Here is a 24177-nt window from a genome sequence, read left to right as displayed (position 1 = left end):
GGCCCCCTCAGGCTCCGGTGACTAGTCATTATAATCGGTCGTTTTTATTGAATCCTTCCTTACACCTTTATTATGAAATATCCACATTCAGCAATAAAATTAAATACTTCGCTATTAATCTTGTCATTCACATACGGAATCATTTACACGTTCTGCTTAATAGTTTGGTCACAAACTGACGAAATTATTGTATCGCCGCAAAACTACTCTTTAGTTGAACAAGTGAGCACCTAGTGCAAACTTTGCACCACAGTCCATTTGGCATTTGCCACCGGCTAATCGGGTCGCATCAGCAGCGTACGATTGGGCCGAGTGCATGTTCGAAAATCCCGCTCGGATAGCACCGACCTAGGCATAGTTGCACTTTTGCCACTTTTAACATGCAGTCAGATCCGCAGCAACGGAGATGCAACTGGCTTCCGGCGTCACGTGCGCAGTTCGCGGTCGCGGTCACACGCGCCGGTAAAAGTGCCGACACGTGACCGCAGACGTTTTCACCGACAAACCCCACCCCACACACCCCCCACACCCCTCACACCCCCCACTCCCCACGCCGCCGTCTGACTGTGCGCTGTCAACAGACCGAAGTGTGTTTGCGAGCCGACCCGCTTGCTACTCGTGCCACTCCCAGCCAGTCTGCGCTCAGCTGCGCAACTTGCCCCACGTTCTCAGCGCAGTCCCGCGCGACGCGCAAACCCACAACACAGTTATTCAGCAAAGCGACTACGCTCGCTCACAGTTGCTCCTCGCTGCTCGAGGAGTCGACACGTTTGCTGCGCGTTGCCCCCAACCACTCTGCACGCACTTCAGCACAACTCACTTGCAGTCAACACACACACATAGTGCAGTGTCAACTTTTTTACACATTTGAATAAAACAAAAAGTGATCACCGATAGAAACAAAGTGTACCAGTTTATAATACAACTTGCTAATTGTGTGTTTACAAAACAAACTTCTCGACGACGCATACTTTTGGAATACGCGAGTGTTGTTTATCATTACTGTTACTTATATACTAAACTGTGGATTTTTTCAATCAATTATACGAGTGGATATTTTAACGCCATGAGTTGTCGTCTTGGATGTTCGACGTCCACACTCAACTGAAAGCTCATCGTCTCCACAAGAAGGTCAGTTTCAGAATGAGGAAAAATTTTATTAATTTAAGTTTTTTTTTTTCGTTCGAGCCGTGACGCAATGTACTCGCCGATGTTATATCATCGATCGTGTGCTTATTGTAAAAAATATGTTGTTATCGTTTTTGAAACAAATGTTTTCACGGAGCTATTTTCTTGGAAGTCGAAACAAAATTGAAAATCGTTTTCCATGAATAATAATTTGGTTGTTGAGCGAAAACCAGACGATCGAATGTTTTTAAAAGTTCTGTTGAAAATTGCGCAACTAGCCGTTAGTTATGATTTTCAGGATTAAAATTTTTGGTAATTTGCTTGTACTTCTTGAAAATATCCAAACATAAAATACGATGTTGACTGAAACTTTGCAATCGTGAATGAAAATCGTGTCTTGATTATCAATATTGTATTATATTTTCAATGAACGAAGATGCTCCATATTAATTATCTAATAACTGTGACTTAAATTCTAGTCTTTATAAAAATAAAAATTAAAAATAAAAGACTTAGAGAATTTTTCAGAACTGAAAAAAATTCAAAGTGCAATTCATATATTAATAACATCAAAATAATATTTAATATTGAATATAATCGTATATATATAAATTATTATTTTAAAACATAAATTGAAAACATTTCGAAGACTGGCGATTTTTATTTAGATTACGAAACTTTGCACAATTTATTTTTGACTTAACAATTTGTGTCACTAATTTAAGTATCGAATTTATTTATTTTTAAATAGAATGTTTGTTGCATGTGAATGAAATGATCTAATTTTGAATTTTATTAATATTTTAAATAAAATTGTTTTCGTCAAAATATAATTTATCAAATATTGATAAAATTATATATGGTTATAAATTACTCACGTGAACTTTAGCACTGAATTGCCATATCGCTTAATTGATAAAGGGAAAAGTTTGAAACTCCTGAAAGTATCAACGGGGAGTCATATTAGTCATTGTGAGTCAGTGGAAGTCACCCACATACGATATCATCTATTTATACGTTTCTGCCGTAACACATACACATTTTATATTACACACCTTCTATATGTGTAATATAGTTCAAAAATATGTTTGCATAGCGATTTACACTGAATCGCAATTGCGCAACACTTCGAACTGGAAGTACGAATATACATATAATATAAAGCAATTATTGAGCATGTCGTGTTTGTGCAATGACAAAATCAAATCTTGATATAACAGCGACCATGCAATTTGTTTGCACTGGGAATTCCTTTCGCTACTGATAAGAGGAATTCTGTGCAAATGTGAAAAAATATTTGACATAGGTTTAGGCGAGGAATGTTGTTCGCGATGTTTACTTTTGCCATTCTTGGGTCACGTTTATATTTAGATATAAAGAAAGTTGAAACTATCGCCGCCCTTATTTGAATGAGTTGTGACCTAGTTCGCGGCGAGTAGTACGAGCGAATCGATAGTGACCCAGAAAGTAGTCGGATCGACCTTTCCCTTGACTGAGAAGGTCGAGCCGTGTGCCAAAAGTGGACGCCAAAAGTGTCACACGTCGAAACATCGCAATCGAGAGATTCCCATTTACCCAAACTTGGTTTTTTATCAACTAATACCACCTGACTTTAATTCGTACTATTTAAAAACTACGATTCTCTTTTTCTCCAGTCCGAAATGTCAAGTTCAAACCGGCGTATCTAATGCTCGCGCGATCTTGAACTACACAATTTTGATAGGCTCGCTATGATCGTTAATATAAGGGCGACCTTCCTCATTGTTTATCGAACGCTACTTTTATGTCACACCGTGTTCATAATTTAATTACGTCTTGAGGAAATACTCGAGGTGCCGGCAATCCGGAAGAGTGCCACCAAGGCCCTCCTTGTTTCAACGTCGTATTTAGCATAATTTAAATCGATGGAACGAGCCAAATGAGAAACGAAGATTCCAGGAAACGACCTAACAAAGAAGGCACACATCCCAGTCTCGACGAGGGAGTGGGTGAGTCTTTTGATGGATGAAAGACCACCCGACTGACCCCAAAGTCACAAAAGACTCCGATTGTCGCACAAAGGACTACTATGTAACGTTCCATTTCAATTATGTAGACTGAACTGACATTGTGAACTCAATTCTTATATCTACGTGATATATATGTAATAAATGAGTTATAATCAAACTGACATGACGAATTTGGACCCCCACGTCTTAATGACTCAAACCAATTCAAAATTGATTTTTTTTGAAGCAAGCTTTTAAGAACTCGTTAGATCAATTTTGACCGTCAGATTCTGTATATATATTTTTTTAATTTTGAAGGCAAATCTTACTTTCAAAGAATATTATTCAATTCCAATGTCAATATCACGGAATTGAATCCAAATTAAACAAGGAACTGACTACAAATTTTGGCTTTTGATTGAACTTTTGTAGATCTGAAACATGTAAAAACCTTTTCTAAAAAATAAAATACCATTTCATTGCCACTATCAAACATCAACAGAACCTACCAAGTAAATCATCAATCCTCAACATTTACCAATATAAATGTCGCCATCTAATCAAACCACTATTGCATATCATTTCTCACTATCGTATTGCGTCCCATATAACATTGCATTACCGAAACGATGAAGCAATAAACACAAAGATACAAATCAAATGTTTAAAAACAATCCATCAAATCAGTCAGGACATAAAAAATACATATATAATAGGTCAAGGATACTACAAAAGCACGTACCATACTACTGCGTGGTCGGAGGCATGAGCACGTATATCGAATCGTTTCCCTAGTATTCCATAAAAGTTGTGGGAAGGGATGAATTTCCCATGAAGTCGATTCACTGGGAATCACCATTGTCGCGTTGCAACACGTATAATGACGATGACGCAACTAGCTCACGTTCTCGCGTTATCGCCACACATATACACACACACATAAATAGTATACGTAATTATCCTTGGAAATTGCGCAATAGTTTCGCAACAAAAAGCCTCCAGCTCAATATTGATTTTACACGAAAATAACAGCATTTCGACGACGACGCCACTGCACCGACGCCAGTGGCGTGCGTTTTAATTTTCAATACATATTTATTTTAAAAAAAAAGACTAGTTTTGCAACGCGTCGAGCATTACGCCAACACTGTGGCCCTTTTAAACCAAGGACTACCGCTAGCGATATCTATATTTGAATAAAAAAATACATCATGATGAATTTACATCACAGTTTGTTTCCGCAATGCCTATTCCATTAAGCACAAATCGCTATTTCCTCTCCGCTCGTTTATTACGATTATTATTCCTTTGATCGATTAATTAATTTAACCTTTATTGTGTTATGCAATGATTGTGATGTTACATTATTGTTTGTTATGCACTTGTTAAGTCGAACGGAATGGCGCGTTCATATGGATTTGAAACATTAAACATGCATAGATAATAAATATTAATATATGTTATTCATGCTTTGTTATATGTAGAACCGTTTATAAAGTCGGAAATAAAGATACGCATACAATCAGTAATTGCATTAGCACATTCCTTACAAGTTCATAATAGACGACGAACTATGTAAAAGGGCGCAATTTTTACAAGGCTTTCTTTGAAATTTAATTTATATTATTTTATGTTTATTCTATTATACATTCCTAAAATAACAAAATTATACGGTAAGGTACATATTTAATTACTTCTAATTATTAAAATATAAAAAAATTACGATGTGACGACTATTCTAGTAAATACATATACAATATGTAAATGAGCATTGAATTTATTAGTTTTGTATATAATATAATTTTTTCACACGATGTGTGTCCAATTATTATAATTACGAACTCTTAATTATGAATACCTCATATTAAAAAGTATATACATATATATCGTACAAATTATGAATAATTAACTCGATCTATATTTTTTCGATCGATTTTTTCAGCACAAAAAATCAATCGACGATAAAAAACAATTTTCTTCACACATTCCAAAAGTGCTTAAATTACATACGAACACCATCCATTATATAACGAATGTTAAAAAAAATCCACATATTTCGTATTTCATGGTCGCGCGCGAGTTACGTACTATGTATGCACGTGTTTGTCGATGGAATAACGAATAGTGCGAGATTCAAACGGCGCTTAAAAATAAATTTAAAAAATACATATTACACACTAATAGCAGCTAATCGTCGTACATTATATTTTTTTTTCGACTTGTACCAGTTTAATATTATCGGACGAACGACTCAAGTTTGCGCAACTTTTGACACGTGTAGTACCGAAAATCGAGGAAGTCGCGTTGCGCAATCGGAAATTTATTCATTTACACGAGCAGGGCTGCTGCGAAAACGTCACACAAGACAATTTAGTGCTTGTTTTACTTTTTACTATGTCATTAGTTAGTAAATATGTGTGTGTGGAAATACTAGCGGAACCGTTATTCGCCGGTGTGCACGTAACTCTAGATCAGTAGTGATGTGTACGTGTGTGCTCTATGGAGGTCAGGTTATCTAGGTCTCGCCCAGTACTTACTATTTACTATCCACATTATATTATAAAACAGTTTTCTACTATGTATTGTTGTTCTTCGGAATCGTCTGCTTTGGTTGGGGTATTGATATGATCATGAGTTAATTATTACCATCGTCGTTGATACGGTACAATCCTGTTATAACGTCACACGTCTCATATTCCACTTTACGGTATGCAATACCGGATTGTGGTAAGCAATGTGCATAACCCAGTTGCCAAAGAGCCAGTACAATTGAGTGAAGATCTCAGATTTTAGTCACAGTATCACTCATTCATTGAGTAATCGTATGCAAATGAGATTCTCTATATTTAAATGAGCTATTAGTAGTAATCATCTTGAGATATGAGCTATCTTAGCTGTGTTTAATATAACTAATCGAAAGACAAAGGAAATAAAGCTTATCTAAGCATATAAATTGCTTTGTAGAATTTGTTTTGTATCATCCATTTCGCTTCGTCTTAGGTTTTTGTAAACCAGTGAAGACATCTTATTGTTCACTTGTGACAATAGTATCAAAATTTTGGAAAAAGGCTTTCGTTAAGGAAAGTCAAATGAGCAATATGTGATTAGTCCAAGTACCAGGAGCAGTTCTATCCGGTCAGTAATCTTCTTAAGTACATATGTACACTTCTACTACAAAATACTGTATTTAAATTGTATGGGCAATCGAATTATGAATCTGCATTTCGTAATTTAATATTAAGCTACGGGGGATATATTTAGATTTAATCTCCACGTATAATATGTACATCGCAAAATGTAAGCCCGGACTGTTGCATTGTGTATGCAAATCTGTATTTATACGCGCAATTCGATTCATCCAGTGCAATATTTTTATTTTAGAATGAAAATATATGCAACCGGTATTCGATCGATCTCGATACAATCTCTTTCTCTCTGTCTCTCTCGTGGTGTTGAGAAAACGACCCAACATCCGTTGATCGAGCCGCTTAACCTACTGTTGGAAGCGAGCAGTTAGTTTATTTAACTGCATTATTTTTTACCGTACCGGATGATTCATTTGTATTACATACGACAGTACCAGACACGACCGCTGCAGAATGTAAATTGCTAATTCTATCAATTTTTAAACGTCTATCGCCGTTGACAAGCTCGTTATTTGGATCGGCGAAAGATTAAGTTCGATTCGTCAACGTTCGAATTTGTCGAATTTCGTATTCGTCTGCTGTTTGATTTTTTTGCAAGCGAAATTAATACGGATCTAATGTCAACATTTCGTATGGATAAACAGTAAGATCTTATGTATTTATTATCTTGTTTAGTTCGTGTTTTACAACTCAACTTAAAGTAAACATCGTCAATTTGAAGTTCAAACAACTCATCGCGATCAAACGCTTCCAAAATCAACCTTATAAATCTATTAATATTCATTATTAAAATTTGAGAATGTATGTTCGCATATATTACATTTAAAATACAATTTAGTTTTTTTTATCTGAGTTAAATATAGTATCAAAGTGTGCGCTTTCGAAATATATACGGCCTTCAAATACTCCAAATTATATAATGATAAAACGTGTTATATTATATATACATATATATAAAAATATGCGATAATCTGTAAATTTTATACTTTTATTAATGTTTTATTTAACGGGTGGATTAAATACCGTTTTTCACCTGTGAACCGAGTACCGTTCTTTCGCTTTGATTTATGCCGCGCGTCACGTCACGATCAAACGCTTCTAAAACATTAATTAACCGTTCAAATGTATTCATATTTGGCGTGTATAATTGAGAGCGTATGATTTATGTTTGCATTTGTTACATAGTCAACTCGGAATGATTTGAATGGCTCAAGAGCGGCGTCGAAATTGGCGCTCTATTTTTACGGTGCTTAAATCGTGTTTAATTCGGTCCATTTTAAGTTGGATTCAATGCAAATTCGTTTATTGTATGTATAATGCAAATGTAAATGAAGATTTGTAGTATATATTTAAATTCGGAAAAAATCGATTGAGTGTTTACTTTTGTCACTTTTGAACCGAATACCGTTCGAAAGCGCCCCGATCTGTTTCAAAGCTCCCAATACCGAAACTGGTACAAATCGTTTCAAAGCGTCGAGTAATTTTGAGCCGAGATAAACGGTGTCGAAGTCAGCATCACCCACAGACAACAAAGATTACCGTTTTGTAACTGTTCGGGGCATTCGGTCTGTTGATATGACGCGGATACGAATTCAATCGGGTCATTACGTGCCATATAAACTGACTAACTAACTATTGCACCGTTATTGATGGCGCAATCGCCAGGGTGGGATGTTACACCAAATTCGACGCGGAATTATGTCAGGGCATTTCTTCTATATGTGTTGTAGATTGTGCATATACTACAAACGTATACACACGGTATTACAAAACCATCGCTATGGCAATATCCAGTGTTGAGAACGAACACAATTACAAAACGTTTCATTTGACCCAAAACCGGGGGCTCGTATGAAAACAATGTTGCCAAATGTTGAGTCACATTATCCGTGGGTGTTCAGTGTCTTTGCCCTTTGAAAATTCTAAGTCTAATTAAGTACATACAATCGGATCTGCACAATTCCTGTCCTGAAACTGACCAGTATTGCGTCACTTTTACACCGCAACAGACATAATATCCCGTTTTTAAATGAGTCACAAGAGTTCTGCGATGTATACACAGCACTGTGGGTATTAACTTGGCCTGCGATGGCATAATAGAGAACGGCTTATAAAATTTCTAAACTCGAGTTTCACGTGTTGCGACCAGCAATCGAGGACTTGTTGGCCTTCGAAACGTTAGAAAACTCATCAGTGTATGTGTGTATTTGTATGAGCTAATGTATATATAACGTCTCTCGAAAGCTCTAAATAGGATAGGAAATTACCCACTGCACAAATGCACTGTAATAATTGCATCGGTATACTGCGCAAGAGTTGATCTATTGTTTGCATATACCAATTTGACGCTAAGTACACCTTGCATAATGATCCATTAAAGTTTTATTTGATTATCTTAAATATATATGTACATGCATAAAAATAATCTTTGGATCATATTATTTGCTAATTAGTAACTCTAAATGTACCAAATGACAACTTCAATACAATTGTATGTATAAATTTTTCGTATAGATGGTAGAGAAAAGGTTTTTAAATATACTAGAATGTTAATGATGCTACATATTATGTCGTAAGTAGAATAGATTCCGGTTAATCTAAATAGTATTTTATTTGAGACAATCGGTTGATTCTAAGTATAGCTCAATTGGTATAGCTCAATACCAATTAACCAAAATTTGATCTGAAAGTTGCGAATTTAAATCGCAAAGTTGATTTGTGAGAATTTGCTTTAAATTTTGAATCATAAAATCTATTAAAATTTTAATAGTTTGTTGTGGATCGGTTGATTGATTTCTATATCTCAAGAGCTTAAGTATAGCTAGCATTTATTTACGAGGGTTTCCATAGTTGTTGGCGCAACTCCACAAAACAAACGGTTAAATTTAGATTGCCCGGTTAAATTTTAACCCACTTCCGATCTGGTTTCGTCGTCGTTACACCAGAGTGCTATACCGTCTGCGACAAGTTGCAGTTAAGTAGGCATTTTGGATTGGTAAACCGAGCGAATGACCGTGTACCGTGTTGGTAACCTGAACAAATGACGCAAGCATGCGGAATTGCAACACCGAGTTACCATAGCAGCAGCGGCTATTAACATATTATTATCTAAGTTGAACAACTGTTATTAAAAACCCGCTCACTGTGTGAACTATGGAGGATTTTCGAACGGCAGTGCGAATTTCTGCATCGCGGTTGCAACCGATTGCGCAACAGTGGTGACCGCGAATTTCGACCGATCGCCGTGACCGCTCTATTGTGACACACGTATGACAAACTTGCCAATTGTCACTATTCGATGTATGACTCGATCGAATTATCGATTAGCATTGCATCATCGATGATTTAAGACGAATTTCTGTCAAAGCTCCATACAAAGTTGCCAAGTTGCCGCGTTGGAACAACTGATTTTCGCATCATATTGAATTTGAGAGCTAAATAGAAATAAAATTGCGTTGCATTTTTATTTTCTTTGCCGCAATTATTATAATGCAACGACTTTTAATCGGTCGTTGTTGTTACAGCGCAGTGTCACCACCGATGATTGCACAAACGTTTGACACCAAACATCACCGTATTTTGCCGACGAAACGCGATTGAAAGCGCTCGTAACCTCAAAAATATCAATCGGAAAAAAAATCATAAAACACTACTTACATACCTTTGCGACCGAATTTCGCAACAAAATTGTCAGTTGCAACATCGATATAACCCTTCGTTGCAACGCAGTCGAGTTATTGCCTAAACGCGCGTTCTATATACCCAGAGCTGCAATGCTAATAAGCATACGTATCCAATTACTAATGCCATTATGTATTGGATAACATTATCTGAAAGATGACATCCAAATCGGCACGCAAAGTTGCGCAATCACACTCTAATCGCACGACGCAAGACTACAATGTATCGAAGATGCGATCGGAATGTGAGTATGGAAGCACACTCCAATCGCACCGGGTGGTACAACGCACTGCAGAGCATTCGATTAGAGTGTGATTATAAAATCAAACATGACCGCATTTCATCACTTTTATTTCATATATAGAATTTTCGTAATTGTCACAACAATGCACTGTTTATCTGTATATAAAATATAAACATATTGCATTTTGAATTTTGCACAATCGTTTATTTATACGGATGCAATCTTTGTGTGTGGTAAGTGAGCTTTTTTGCGAAACGATCATATCGTTTTAATTTTTACACAATTTTGAGATAATTTATGTTATATTTGATACTGAACAGTTTGCGCATACGGCTTACCGTTTATTCTTTGCATAATGACGCACTATTACCGTTCGCATTATTGCGGAGATTACCCGGCATCATTGCATAACTTACGCCTCTTCTTACGGCAACGAGTTATGCCTTTATGAACAACAGAACACGGTGTTAAAAAAATAACTGGGTTAAGAGCAAAATTTACCGTTGGATTACAGCATTCAGCTGTTGGTTTACTTTTAAACCAGGGATTGGACTCGCGCGGCCCGGTTAAACCGTACCGGATCCGCTCTTCGCGACTGTCGGTTAATTTTAACCGAAACAGTTAACTGCAATTAGACACTATTGTCAACTTTTACATGCGTGAACTACTCCTCGGGTATTTGTTTTTGGTTCTCATGACAATAGCGCCGGTCAACGGAGTCGAGCTTGAGTTCTCCTGCTTCTAAATAGTTATTATCTGTTATATTTTCTTACTCACCTCACTGACTGTTATTACGGTACGCTTTGACACAATTTTACCTGAGCGTTTGTTTCATAATGGCCGGTATAAACCGGTGAGTTTTGCAAGTACACCCATTGTGTGTCGATGCAATAATAATATAATCAAAACGGCTTGCGCTCTATTCAAATTTTCGTCACCGCAAAAACTTTTCCATTCGCAAACTTCTTCTGTTAATTTGTGAAATTCCAGCATACATTAGCAATTAATATACATACCTTCATTGGAATATTAGAATTGAATAGATATTGTAATATAAACTGTGTGCAAATTGTAGAATATATGCAGACATACATACAAGCAATAGAACAGATGCATAGATTCAAGGAATTTTAATTTTACTTTACAAATAAAATCAATGAACTTTTGCATTTTAAAACTGACTATAATCCTTTCTAGTGTTATTAAAAAAATAATGAAAAAAATCCGTCGAAATTTTCCCTTTAAAACATCAACCGTTGCAATGGCGAATTTGTGCTGCACTTACTTCATTATTAAAATCATTTTTGTGCAATTTATATGTACTTTTCTGATTTGCTGAATTTCAAATGAAACAACTATTACTCCATTTTAAATTATGGCAATTCAACTGCATGCCTTTTTCAAACAATATCGACCCATTCAATTGCGCAACCGAGTCTGATAGGTCACATTGCGTGTTGCTTCCCTTTGTTTCGCGCCAAAATGGCGTAATAGCTCATCGCCATATTGAATTCATATTTCATGACGTGTGCCATGTTTATTACTCTATTTTTCACAACAACAAAAAATTAACAATGTAAATTGAACGCTCAAATCCATTATGCATAATAATTACATCGTCATTACTAATCTGACTAGACTAAAATACATAACTACAGAAAAATAACCCGTTCACCGCTTATCTGACCGGCGTAATCTTTATTTTATTTTTTAAATTGGAATTATTCTTGTGCAACAAGCGCTTTTTGTACGTAATATTAGCTTAAAGATAATAAACAGGTGCGCTTCGTTATCGGCGACTCTTGTGAAACGCGGGTTAAACGTCTCACTTAATCGCTTGAAATTAGTCAGAAAGTAAAAACATTAACGACACCATTACAGTCTGTGCTCAGCTATCCGAATATGCAATCAGATCTAGTGAAACATTCGCACAAAAAACTACAGGGGACTTCGAAGCGCAACCGTACAATTCGACCCAATATTTGGAAGTATCGCACTCGTGAATAGCGGTGAGCCTAATTTTCGATCGGACGGATACGTCTCGGCTGATATTATGATACAATACACAAACATTACACAAGTGAGGTAAGTGTTACGAGAGAGGGGTACGTAGGTACCGCCTACAGCTGGCCTACTCCATTTGATGTAGCGGTACCGCGTGCGACTGGTTAGTGTGTCGCCAGGTGACCCACACGGAGCTGCAGCACCTCCAGCACCAGCTCTTGTCCCACTGACTCCTGGCTATAGGTACATATAGTGATGAAGCATCTGGGACAAACTAGACACCTAAACTCGTCCAGATCCTCATGACGTTCTCGAGCGAATTCCATTAGAATCATTCTCACAAAACGACTCTTAGATCAGTGAGAACCCAATCATTCCCACTATTAGTTCTTCTTCAATTGCTCACCTTGGCTTAAACTCTTCTAAAAACTAGACTCTTTTGATCTTTTGTCATTCTCCCCTGTGTTTTGGGTTCAAGGATAGCTGCTATTCTAGAATTTAGATCATTCTACGTCTCATGTATGTAACTTAGATCTGTGCTCGAGCTCAAAAGTTCACACAGCTTGGAGCAAAATGTAATAAGGTCATCTCATTGACCAACTCGCTAAAGTGTTGCATCGAAATTTATATTACGTATTTGGTTCTTGTCCAAAACGACCCGAATTGTGCAACTGCTTCTTGCGTATATGTATATATATATATACATACATACATAGAGAGTTCAGAAATTATTTCATGTCCTATTGTATAATTTCTGAACTATCTATGTATAGCAATAACAATAAATACCATATAGTGGTGTTATGTTGCGTCATCGATTAGAGGTCACACATTGTAAGCTATCAGAGAACATTTCAAAGCAAGGTTCGTTTATTCAAATAGACGTACTAAAGATTGACATTGGATGAAACGGTACACACGTAGTCGCGTGTCTCGGCCGTGTGCTTCTCCAAGACTAGGAAGTGGCGTGGCAGTGGTTGTTGCACACGTGATATTGACTATGGTACTTTGTTGTCTTGATTGCTAAATCTGTTGCTAATTTATTAGTTGCAATATTGTTTGAGCTCAGCTCAGTGCATTATGATTGACATTTATTGTGTCGTTACACTTTTGCATCTCTTATTTGCAGCAGTGCTTAACTAGTTTTCCTCTTCCTCGATGTTAGATCTTTCATTGTGCAATATTTGCTTATGATTTATGCAACTGCACATGGAGATTGGACACGTTTTGGTTTTACGGTGTGTTGGCAACGGGCCACGCTAGTTTTGGAGCTCGCCCAGTAACTGACCTTAGTTTACCCGAATGACGTTTCGAGATAGTTTTTGCTGCTATTCTCAGATCAGAGGGCGACGGCCACCTCGACTAAACCAGTAGGAGTTTTATTAGTAAGTAAATAGTTAGAGATTCCCTTTGAATGAACGTTACAGCTTATAAGCGAAGGTCGCACGAGTTTCGAACAGATGTGTTATCTCTGCTGTTGTATAACTGTATAATGTAACGGGTGCAAACAAAAGGGGACATTATTGAAAGTGTGACATTCTTGAAATTCTCGAGACGAGAAAATTAAACAGTGATAAGATACGCGTACCTATACGAATATTTTTATAACAGTTTTATGATGTAAATACTCTGGTATGTAGATGAAAACATACATAGACAAAGGACTGTTGATTCAACCGATCCAATCAAAATCGCTTCGCAATAATAATGTGAATTCGAAAAATTATTTTTCAAATTTCGAACTTTGAGTTCTTCTATTTCGAATTGAAAATTCTTTAGCTGAAATTTTCTCGTTTTGATATCATTGTTAGGGTGTGCTTAATCTGTGGTAAACATTTTATTGAAATCGCTTGACCGGAAGTTGGATTTATCTACCGTGGCGAGAGATTCGCTTATGTAAAGCGCGCTATCTGATCGTACGCACGTTAGCCGTGACCTCATCTCGTCGAATTCGGCATACGGCTGTTATGTCAAACCGGAAGTCGTCAAGTTTTTCGCGCACCGCAAGTTTTACCACCGCGTAAAGTCACTCTATGGAACTGACCTCGGTGTCACCGAGAAGTGTTGTGCTCGCTCCGTGTGTGTGACATTCACCGCGCCGCACGTCACGTAACGTCACATGTGTGTGTATGTAAATGTTTATATAACGATTCTGCCGACGGAATACATAAATTATGACAGTCATTGATTTGCCTGCCTATGTTTGTTGTTGTTTAGACAGAAAAAAATGGCGGCTCATGTGGCACGTTTTGTATGGCGGCCCTTCCTGGTGTCCGATCACGTAACACGGCACCAAGGTACGACAATGCCAAATGGCCGTCGAGACCCATTAGATCAGTGCCACGGTCGTCGCTATAATCAATAGCTTACACAATTTGTACTCCACTGGGGTCACCCTTAGCATATTGGGGTGACCTACACTGCAAGTCTCATGAGGTATTTACAATCTTAAGTCTCATATATAAATAGTAAAAATCAATAAAAAAAAAAGTGAAGCTCAACACATTTGAACCACTTGGGTCAGTTTCGTAGTACCTTTAAAGGAGTGTGTATAATCAGATTAGGCAAACGGAGGCTGAAATTGAAGGTTTTTGTTTTGACTTCGAGGCACTGCTTAAGGTCATAGATTAAACTAATCGAACGCTCACTTGGGTCTTCATGCTATAAATCATTTTCTATCTATGTCTTAGGATACTTCATGCCATTTTAAAGAGTTCAAGATCATAGTAGGATGACTCTAAGCGAGAAAACACACAGCGATGCACGTGGCACGGGTTTTTTTTAATACTTTTAAACATGCGAAAAAAGTGGGCTTTTCTTTGCACATATTCATTGTACGTACGCCCATCACGCCCCGCCCCAAAATGACCCCCTTGAGTGTTTTCGGTAAAATTGTATGCTTGTATTTATCCTTGCTTGACAGTGATCAATAACGGTGTATCCATATTTGAAGAAATGTAGGAGAACCCCCACAGCGGGCAGTCAAGCACACGTGCCGTTCATCGCTGTGTGCTTTCGCCCTAAAATACCCAGCATACCCATATTTTAGGTTTTCAGAACTTTTATCTCTCTTTTCAGAAGCTTTTGATTCAAACCTTCAAACAAAGATCATTATTGGTTTAGCAAGTGGTACCCTAAACTTTTTCAAATGTTTCAGTTTTCAGAGTCTGGTTTGCAGAACTGCATTCGTCCTTTTGGTATCTTATACAACCAAAATATTGCACTCTGCTGTGAAATCGATTGCATTAAAAGAATTATATTGAAACATTGCCTAATTTTGATTGTCAACTCCACGCGCACAAAGTTGTTGCGTACAAAAATTCAGTAACAACAGCTTTAAAATCCATGCGCATAAATAAAACACTTCAACTTTGACTTGGAATTGGTCTAGTTTTGAACCAACCGGTCTATTGTGAAATAGCACCCAGTTTTTCAACAATTTTGACCGATATTTTCGATAGCTCTCATAAATACAACGTGTACGAGCACGTGGACCCGGATTGCGACATCCCAGAGGCCATTTGACACCTAAGATAGCGATTTAAGAACTCATAGACCACAGACCAGTTGCATCTGTGGCACATGTACATAGTGTGTAATAAACCCGGCGAGAATAGCAACGACCCACATCTGGGTCAAGTTGACTAACACACCGGGGCAGGTTGTGTCATCGAAATGGAACACAGCTTCTTAAATTGCTGTTATGAAACAATACGGATTGAGAAATTGCGATTATTTTTTTTCTTTATTGCCAAAGGTGCAACGACGCAATTGAAAACAAAATACTACTGCGTCTCAACATAAATAGTGCTGAAATAGAGTGCGAATATAAATAAACAGTAAGTACATATTCTAATGCATATATGTATGTAAGTAACGCGATTAGTGTAGAAGCGTCACGTTGTCCAGTCGTTAGACACGTGAACACGTGTTCAGTGTCGTAATTGCAGATGACACGTATTCAATTCGCGTGTTATACAACAATGTTGAACATGAACACATTATCGGTTACAATTATGATAAAATAATGCGCAATTTTCAATACCGTATTCTTTTTTTTTATACAAATTACAATTTCATTTCAAACTGTAGATTTACATAGCGAATAAACATACAAAACATTCATCTTTATAAATATACACACATACTTACTAATAAATATTTAATATAATAATAATAAACATAGAAGCTGCATGTGTAATGCGCGCTTCGCACAGTGGCGTTCCGAATTCAATACGTTTTAATTAAATTTTGCACGCATTGTTCTAAAAATGTGTTGACGCAATTTTTGCAACATTTTTGATAGTAATATTTAAATTAAATTCCTCGCATATATTGTATCAATTATTTACAAAGTAAACAGCGCATAATGTTGTAAGTTGTTAATTAATGACCGAATCGAAAAATTGGTCAAATATCTGTAAAATTACAAATCGTAGTTGCGTCATTAAATACAGCGGCCGTCAATCGTAACGGTCGATGAGTTAATATAATATTTCTGTTTTTTATTACATTACAAAAAGTAACAGAATATCTGTGCCGTAATTTATTTTGTATGATTAAATATTAAATTAAATAATTTAAAAGCCAAAACAGGTTTTTATGTTGTTAAGAAGGGAATGTAATATAAGAATCTAATCGACCTCTCAATCGTATGATCATATCAATGATTCGTTGCACTTACCTACTCGAACGCATTGTGCAACATTTCGATCAAAGTGTATGCGATTTGCATCACTTTTTTTAACATGAAATATCACATCAATTTATAATCGTTGATGAAATCATGTCGCCTTCAAAGTAATCGATCTAAACGCATTTAAATTTGCCCTTGTTTATAATATTCATTATCACTATTACGTACGTTTTCGATCAAATTGTATACATGAGAGATGATATCGCACTGGTTATCGCAACACAATTTCCCCGAATCGTCCAGCCGATTTTGCATGTTGCAGGTGGGTGAAAATCATCGGGAAAAATCATTTTCCCCACAAGTATTATTCTGATATTATCTTATCGACCTATCGACTTTCAGATCCTCGTCGGTCACGAGTACACGTTTCTGTCCGCGTGAGTGCTCCGACAACTACTGTTACGTCGGCGACCCGCTGATGTAACAACGTTACAAAGTCAACTTTGCTTATTTACAATGTGCACATGATAAATATAGTGGTCAATGTGAGTTGTGTCGTTTCTCCTGCGAAAACACGTGCTCTAAATTAGCTTTATTTGCAAACAATCGGCACGGGTCATCCGACACGTATCAGCACGGGTCACGTGCACATAACCGGACGAAACTTCTTTTTTACATTTAAATGTTTGTTGAATTGTAATAGGTGTAAATGTGAATGGGGCAATCAGCGTTTTATCGTGAACGTGCCTCATTCAATGCAGTGTTCGATTGCACGGGGAAAATTGATAAGAAGTGTTTACACAGTGATACAAATTTGTTATGCAATTATTTTGATTGCTTTTCTTTTTATACAACGCGACGATATTACAGCAATTTTTTTTTATGTCCTCGATTTAACCATTTTTTAGATTTATATTTGAGGATTGCTTCTAAAACTAACGCATATAAAAAGTTCAACAATTTGATATGATTTTTTCACGTGTACATTAAATAGATTAAATAAAATTTTTCGGTAGTTGATAAGACGACTTAACTACGGATATTCATTTATTTCACACCGTAAATTATTCATTGAATTTAATAATAAAGGTATGATAAAACCGTTTTGTTTGTCAACGGAAAATTCCTTTCTACTAAAGTCCTCCCCTTCTCTATAACACGATGCGACTGGATTTCTATGCGTGTTATAATATAACCGCATGTTTAAAAGTCAGTTCCGTTTAATAATAACAATAAATAAATTAATTTAAATTTAAATCAGGTGAACAAGTGGGCGTCAACCGAGCGCATTATTACCCCAAAGCTTGAAATGATCATATGACATTGATCAATTTATTTTGTTTCATCCGACTCCATTGAAATATTTTATCATTGGCCATTGTTTCGGAGAGGATGCTCGTCATTGATTTCCCGAAGCCATTTTTTAAGTGACGCATAAAATTTCACTGATAATAATCGATAGAATTTTTATGTGACTGATAAGTTGGCCCAACCTCGAATATATAATACGTAAATACGTCACGTAATTGTTAAATATTACATTCAAAATCATCTTTTTCTTACACAGAGCTGCGACGTATATGCAATGATTCACGTTGATCAATATATAAAATACAAAAATAGTTTAATTGTGCAACTGATCATTACAACACTATATGTATATGCATAACCTTGCTATTATTAATTACAATAACGTGCTATAAATAATAATAAAACACTCGCATTGTTACGTATATAATAGCGCATTATATATTTTAAACATCATTCTACGGATTACTCCGTAATAAGACGCTCGGCATTTGATCATATAGTAGGTAAAAATTTTGCAATATTTTCATATTTTTTTAAATAATAATATAATAAAATGTTTATAACCGAGCGTAAATGTCACGTGTAGGTGACTCGGATAAGATTCGTTGCGTAAAACACGTGAATGAGCGAAACGCCACGTGATTGTATTGTTTTCATAATGGATTTCGGCTGGTCTGGGGATTTTGTTTTCCACTTTTTCGCCATCCCTTTGATTCGAATCCTATTTGCGTTTTGAGAAGATCAAAACAGGCCGTTTTCGACACGTGACCGAGACAATTGCTCGACTTCAGAGTGCCCAGGATTACGTAAAGCCGTCAACGTATCACGTTTTCACGACAATACGAACTACGTGATTCGAACACGTACACCAATCGAGTTTTGCATCATTAAATATATACATTTCAGTATATTTATTTTTTTTGTAATTATATTATGCTATCTATATTGTAATTATATTATCTTCTGTTTACGTAATTTGCGGATCGAAATTCAAAACGTCAATGTCATTTTTTTGATAAAAATCAACGCGTCCTCTTTCTTTTCGTATCAATCGGACTTTGGTTTGTTTTTGTTCGATGATTATGATTCGGAGGCAAAGTACATTGATACGATTAATCCGAACATAACCTAACCCAAATCTAAAGTGAGAAATTTTCGCCACAGATCGACCCCCAAATAAATAGCAAACACATCTACATACATACGTACATTTATTACGATTAATGTTCATTTGCTCGTTATGGAAATCTACACGTTTAAATTTGATGTATACTTATACATACATATGTATACTCCGATTTTAACCGTAGACGTTTTTTGGAAGTCATCTTGGTCTGAAGATGTGTATTGAAATTTAACTTTTTTTTTTGCTATTGATTGAAACTCTTGCTGTAATTGTTATGCAATCAAAATTTTCAATTCAGCAACATAAGTCAAGATACGTCAACATGCAAACTTTGCGCGTTTACGCATTTACAACAGTTGTCAATACAAAAATTACGCATTTAAGAAATGGATGATACGACATTGCACTGCTTTGTTACGCCATACACACACACGAGCACCTGCGATAAGCGAGTATTACGCACACGTAGTTGCGTAAAAATAAATTGTCACCTTATCGAGTATTGCGTAAGATTATACATTATACATATATATATATTTGTCAATCTTTAAATTCGTCTGATTAGCCAGGCGACAGACTTTGTCACGTTTAGATTGGAAGTGCGAAACGGAAGTGATCGATCGATATTTGCATCGGTGATCTGTTTGATTGGGTAAATGGATTATTTCGCGAAAAGCGTTCTCGTTAGTACAATATGCTTTCGATTGATGGAATTTTTTGGTGCTAGATGTTCCGTGGTCGAAATTTTAGTGACGTGCGCGAGATCGCTTTTTGCGGAATAATCACCGAACCGTTTGATTGATAAGTGCTTATTCGAAATGCAGTATGTTGCTGGTCCCGTTTAGTTGTGGTCCTACCCACTAGATCTGCAGTGAGGGGTCCACCTTACGGCACAAACTTTGAGTTGATGAAGACCCGAAAAATGAACTCGTACCAAAGCATTAAGATTAGGAGTGCGGGTGAACCGTCTGCGCCCACTCCTAATCTCTTCTTCATCAACTCTTCATTTTTCAGTTTCATTAAGTCTTCATCAACTCGGAGTTTATGCCGTAAGGGCCAACGGCAGTGGGGATGTTCAGACGTGTGACGGTTTAGCTCAGCTATGTACGGTATTCGTTTCGAGTCTACGCATTATTAACGGCATCGGTATATAAAAAATATAGTTTTAATCATTCACGGTGGTTCACCGGGTTCCGTTAAGATAAAATACTTTCTCCATGTGCCGTGACACACAAAAGGAAAGCAGTCAAGTAACGGCTTTGTATACGCGAAAGACGATCTGCAAACGTAACGGCTGCCGTGGCTCCGATGTGCTTCGATGACCAGCTAGAAAATAACCCACCGGTCCAAGCCCCGTTTCAACTGCTTCGATATGTTATACGTGCTCCAAGTTTGAGGAGAGCACATGATGTGTGATGATTTTGATACGTTTGATACTTGTCGCATGAGAAAATTGAGAGAATGTTTGTCCTATGAGTTGGAGCAATTCCTATGTTTAAGTTTTGATGTCGTTGTTCAGTTGACTAATCTGTTTTGTTTTTGTTTTGTTATAGGAGGCAACGTCTTTGCGCTTCGCGCGTCCTCGCCGAATCATGGTAGCCGAGTTTATGCATCAGCAACAGTCACCTCTTCAACTCCAACATCAACCCCTCCAGCTGCAATCTCAGCTGCAACCGCCCCAGCAGCCTTCGGGTCCTCTCCACTACCCACCCTTGTTGGCTTCACCTCCAAGCCCACCCAGGTCTATGCCCCTGCGCGAATCCTCGATGTTGGTCAATATGGGTCCCCTCAGCACAGATTCCCACAACTCCGATGGGAACTATCCACCTGGCTTTGACTTCAAACGCAAAGATTTCTTCTCGCAACGCAAACAGCGCGAGTTCATCCCAGACAACAAAAAAGATGACGGCTACTGGGACAGGCGGAGGAGGAACAACGAAGCCGCCAAGCGCTCCCGGGAGAAGCGAAGATTCAACGACATGGTTTTAGAACAACGCGTCGTAGAACTGTCTAAAGAGAACCACGTCTTGAAAGCCCAACTAGACGCGATCAAAGAAAAATACGGAATTTGTGGAGAATCACTTGTCAGTATAGAGCAAGTCATGGCAACTTTGCCCACCTGTGATCAAGTGCTGTGCGTGACCAAGAGGGCGAAACTATCAAATAACCCAACTCCAACTGGAATGTTTCCTCCTACGCCTGCTGCAGTCATCCAGACACCTTCTGTTCACCTGTCAGCACCTCCTCCACTGTCTCCACCACCGGCACCCCATCGCAGTCCCATGCAGACGCCATACCCAGAGAACTGTGAGTACCAACCCTACCGTGGACACTTCGAAGCCAGTGCCGGTAGCGTTTTAAACCTTTCCCGATCGAGAAGAGCGCCGAGTCCTTACGAAGTCTCGAGTCTTTCAGGGTCTGGCGATGAGCACTGCGATAGCGGTGTATACGGACAGAACGAACCAAACAACAGTCTGCCTTTAAAATTGAGGCACAAATCCCACTTAGGAGATAGGGACGTGGCTGGAGCACTGCTAGCATTACAACACATAAAACAAGAACCAGGTTTGAGAGCTTCGCCTCCTTGGGATGGCGAAGGCTCCAGCGATGAGAGAGACTCTGGCATATCTCTAGGTCATGAGTACCAGAGGAGACCAGCTATGGCTTCGTCGACGATGACAGCACCTGAACCAGAAGACGACGCACATTTAAAAGCAGAACTGGCACGCTTGGCCACAGAAGTAGCCTCCCTCAAGAACATGATGAGCCAAAACAAAGCCAGAGCGGCCATTGGGTCACATCATCAAAACATGTGAGCTCACCATTCAAATGAGCTACAATTGCAACTGTGATTTTTTTACCCCCCTCCCCCCCCCAAGCCCCATTAAATATAAATATTTATTCTATTAATTTAAAACGAAAAGAACTATTGAACTATTTTATTATTAAAAGAAATTATGCACGTATAACGTGTAAATGTACGTCGTAGTTACCGAAGTGGACTAAGTGATTCCATTATTGGACTTATGTAAGCGTTGAATGTTATGAACGTTATTGACTATTCAATTGAAACATAACCAAAAATATATTTGTTGTTTGTTTTAAAAGCAAAAAAAAAAAAAAAATCTTTTTCATACTTGTGAAACATTAGTAGTTATTGACATGTTTCTGTGAGACCGTTTTGTATTGTAATTTTGTACATAATAAACATTTGTATGATAACTTTAAGTCTGTGTATGTTCCTCATCGATGAAATGATATGTAATCCGTACCAATTTGTCGTTGGAATTTGGAATTCCTTGTACGGCATTGATTTAAGGGATCAATTAAAGTGTATAGTAGATTCATGAAAGTACAGTACATATATGAAAAAGTAGTGTGAGATCAAAAAAAAAATTGAACATTTAAATTTTATATATATTTTTCAACATGATTTAGATCTCGTTTATATAATATTGTATACCGTGGTCAACCGGTGAAGCAAGTCAAACACTTTATGCCATCATTTTACATTGAATTTGCTCCGTCGGTTCACACACCGAACATATATGTATGTATGTCTGTAAGTCAAATTCAAAAAGATGGCCTTGACAATGTATATACTGAGTATAGTTTAGCTACATGTAAATATGGCGTAGCTGAATATTTTTCACAATTTTTGTTTAGACCCTACGTTTTCAATTAACACGACCCGTGAAATAAATGGATGTGATAACACAGATAGTGTGTCCTTAGACGATTATTAAGTGTAGACCACAAATCACATTTTCAATATATTTTTAATAAATTAATGATAATTGAAAAAAAATACATGTTAAACAAAAGACCAAATACAGTATTTTTATTAATCGTAAGTACATATTTTTTTGAACGCGTCTTAAAAGTATTTCACTGACGGTTTTGACTTGCCCAAAGATGATTCAGGCCACGTAAGTCTAAGCTGTGGTATTTTACGGTGTTTTCAACCAAGGGGCAAACTCGGGGACTATGATTCTGTTGAAGTATCTCACCTGCTCTTCATAGAGGACGAGTCTGCACAAAGTTTCTTCAGATTATATCTTCTTGAGAATTTGCGCCTTCGGTCTGCACTGGTATATTATAATATAGTCTATATATCATTGTTATGAAAGCGAATATTTTTTGAATTGTAGATGTCTCCAGTTCCTCGAATTTAAATTTTAAGCTGCGCCATCGTTGAGAGAATGTCGTTATTTTCTCTCATTATTTTTATTTTATTATGTATCCCATCACAGTTTTGTAAATATGTATGTATATTTTGTATTTTTTTAAATATCTTTTTGGTAAAAAAAAAAATCTATTTTAAACTTTATAAAATTCCATTCTATTTCAATAGTTTCATAATCATCCGATTACTTTATCATCAACTAGTATTTTTAGACTTTTTTTTGGAACTTTTCCCACCTCTTAAAAATGATTATGCACGATATATGCCATTTCGAATTCGTAACTATTTATTTTTTACTTTTACATTTTTGTTTTAAGCCTTACTAAAGTGATATATTTATTGCGTATTAACATTTTGCCTTTTGTATGTTAGATTTTTAAAACCATATCAGTGGTATATATTAAAATAACTTGTCTGTTTTTTACAATCGATTTTTTTTTTACATTCAATAAACGCCTTTTTACTATGAATACAAATTTGAAATAGTTCTATTTTGCAAAAATACAACATTGAAATCTTGAAATGTAATTAAAGCTAAAAAAAAAAGATCAGTAATACTGAACTATGTCTTTTTGTAAATATATAAATGCTGTTTAGTATGAAAAAATAACTTGTATTCGTGTAATTATATAGATTTATATATGTATGCTTATGATAAAAATTTGTAGATGTAGATTTTTAAAGATTAGATTGTAAAATATTTATTTATTTTTCAAAAAACACCATG

The 24177-nt window shown here is 36.7% G+C and overlaps 1 protein-coding gene across 1 annotated transcript; it reads left to right on the top strand.

The window, feature by feature from the left end:
- Window positions 1–384: 384 nt before the first annotated feature.
- Window positions 385–23979, top strand: vri (nuclear factor interleukin-3-regulated vrille). The gene is made up of 2 exons (XM_077441044.1): window positions 385–1131; window positions 20818–23979. The coding sequence occupies exons 1-2, from the start codon at window positions 1084–1086 to the stop codon at window positions 22078–22080; spliced, it is 1311 nt and encodes a 436-aa protein (XP_077297170.1). The 5' UTR covers window positions 385–1083; the 3' UTR covers window positions 22081–23979.
- Window positions 23980–24177: the final 198 nt, after the last annotated feature.

Source organism: Arctopsyche grandis, chromosome 11 (genome assembly GCF_051622035.1).
Source record: "Arctopsyche grandis isolate Sample6627 chromosome 11, ASM5162203v2, whole genome shotgun sequence".
NCBI classification, from domain to species: domain Eukaryota; kingdom Metazoa; phylum Arthropoda; class Insecta; order Trichoptera; family Hydropsychidae; genus Arctopsyche; species Arctopsyche grandis.
Note: the sequence above shows the minus strand (reverse complement) of the source record. Positions and strands in the feature narration are given on the sequence as shown.

What these genes read in the sequence shown, in the direction of transcription:
- vri (XM_077441044.1), top strand. Translation starts at nt 1,084, where the DNA reads ATGTTCGACGTCCACACTCAACTGAAAGCTCATCGTCTCCACAAGAAG. An exon ending in CTCATCGTCTCCACAAGAAG is followed by an intron (nt 1,132 to 20,817) that starts GTCAGTTTCAGA and finishes GTTTTGTTATAG; the next exon opens with GAGGCAACGTCTTTGCGCTT.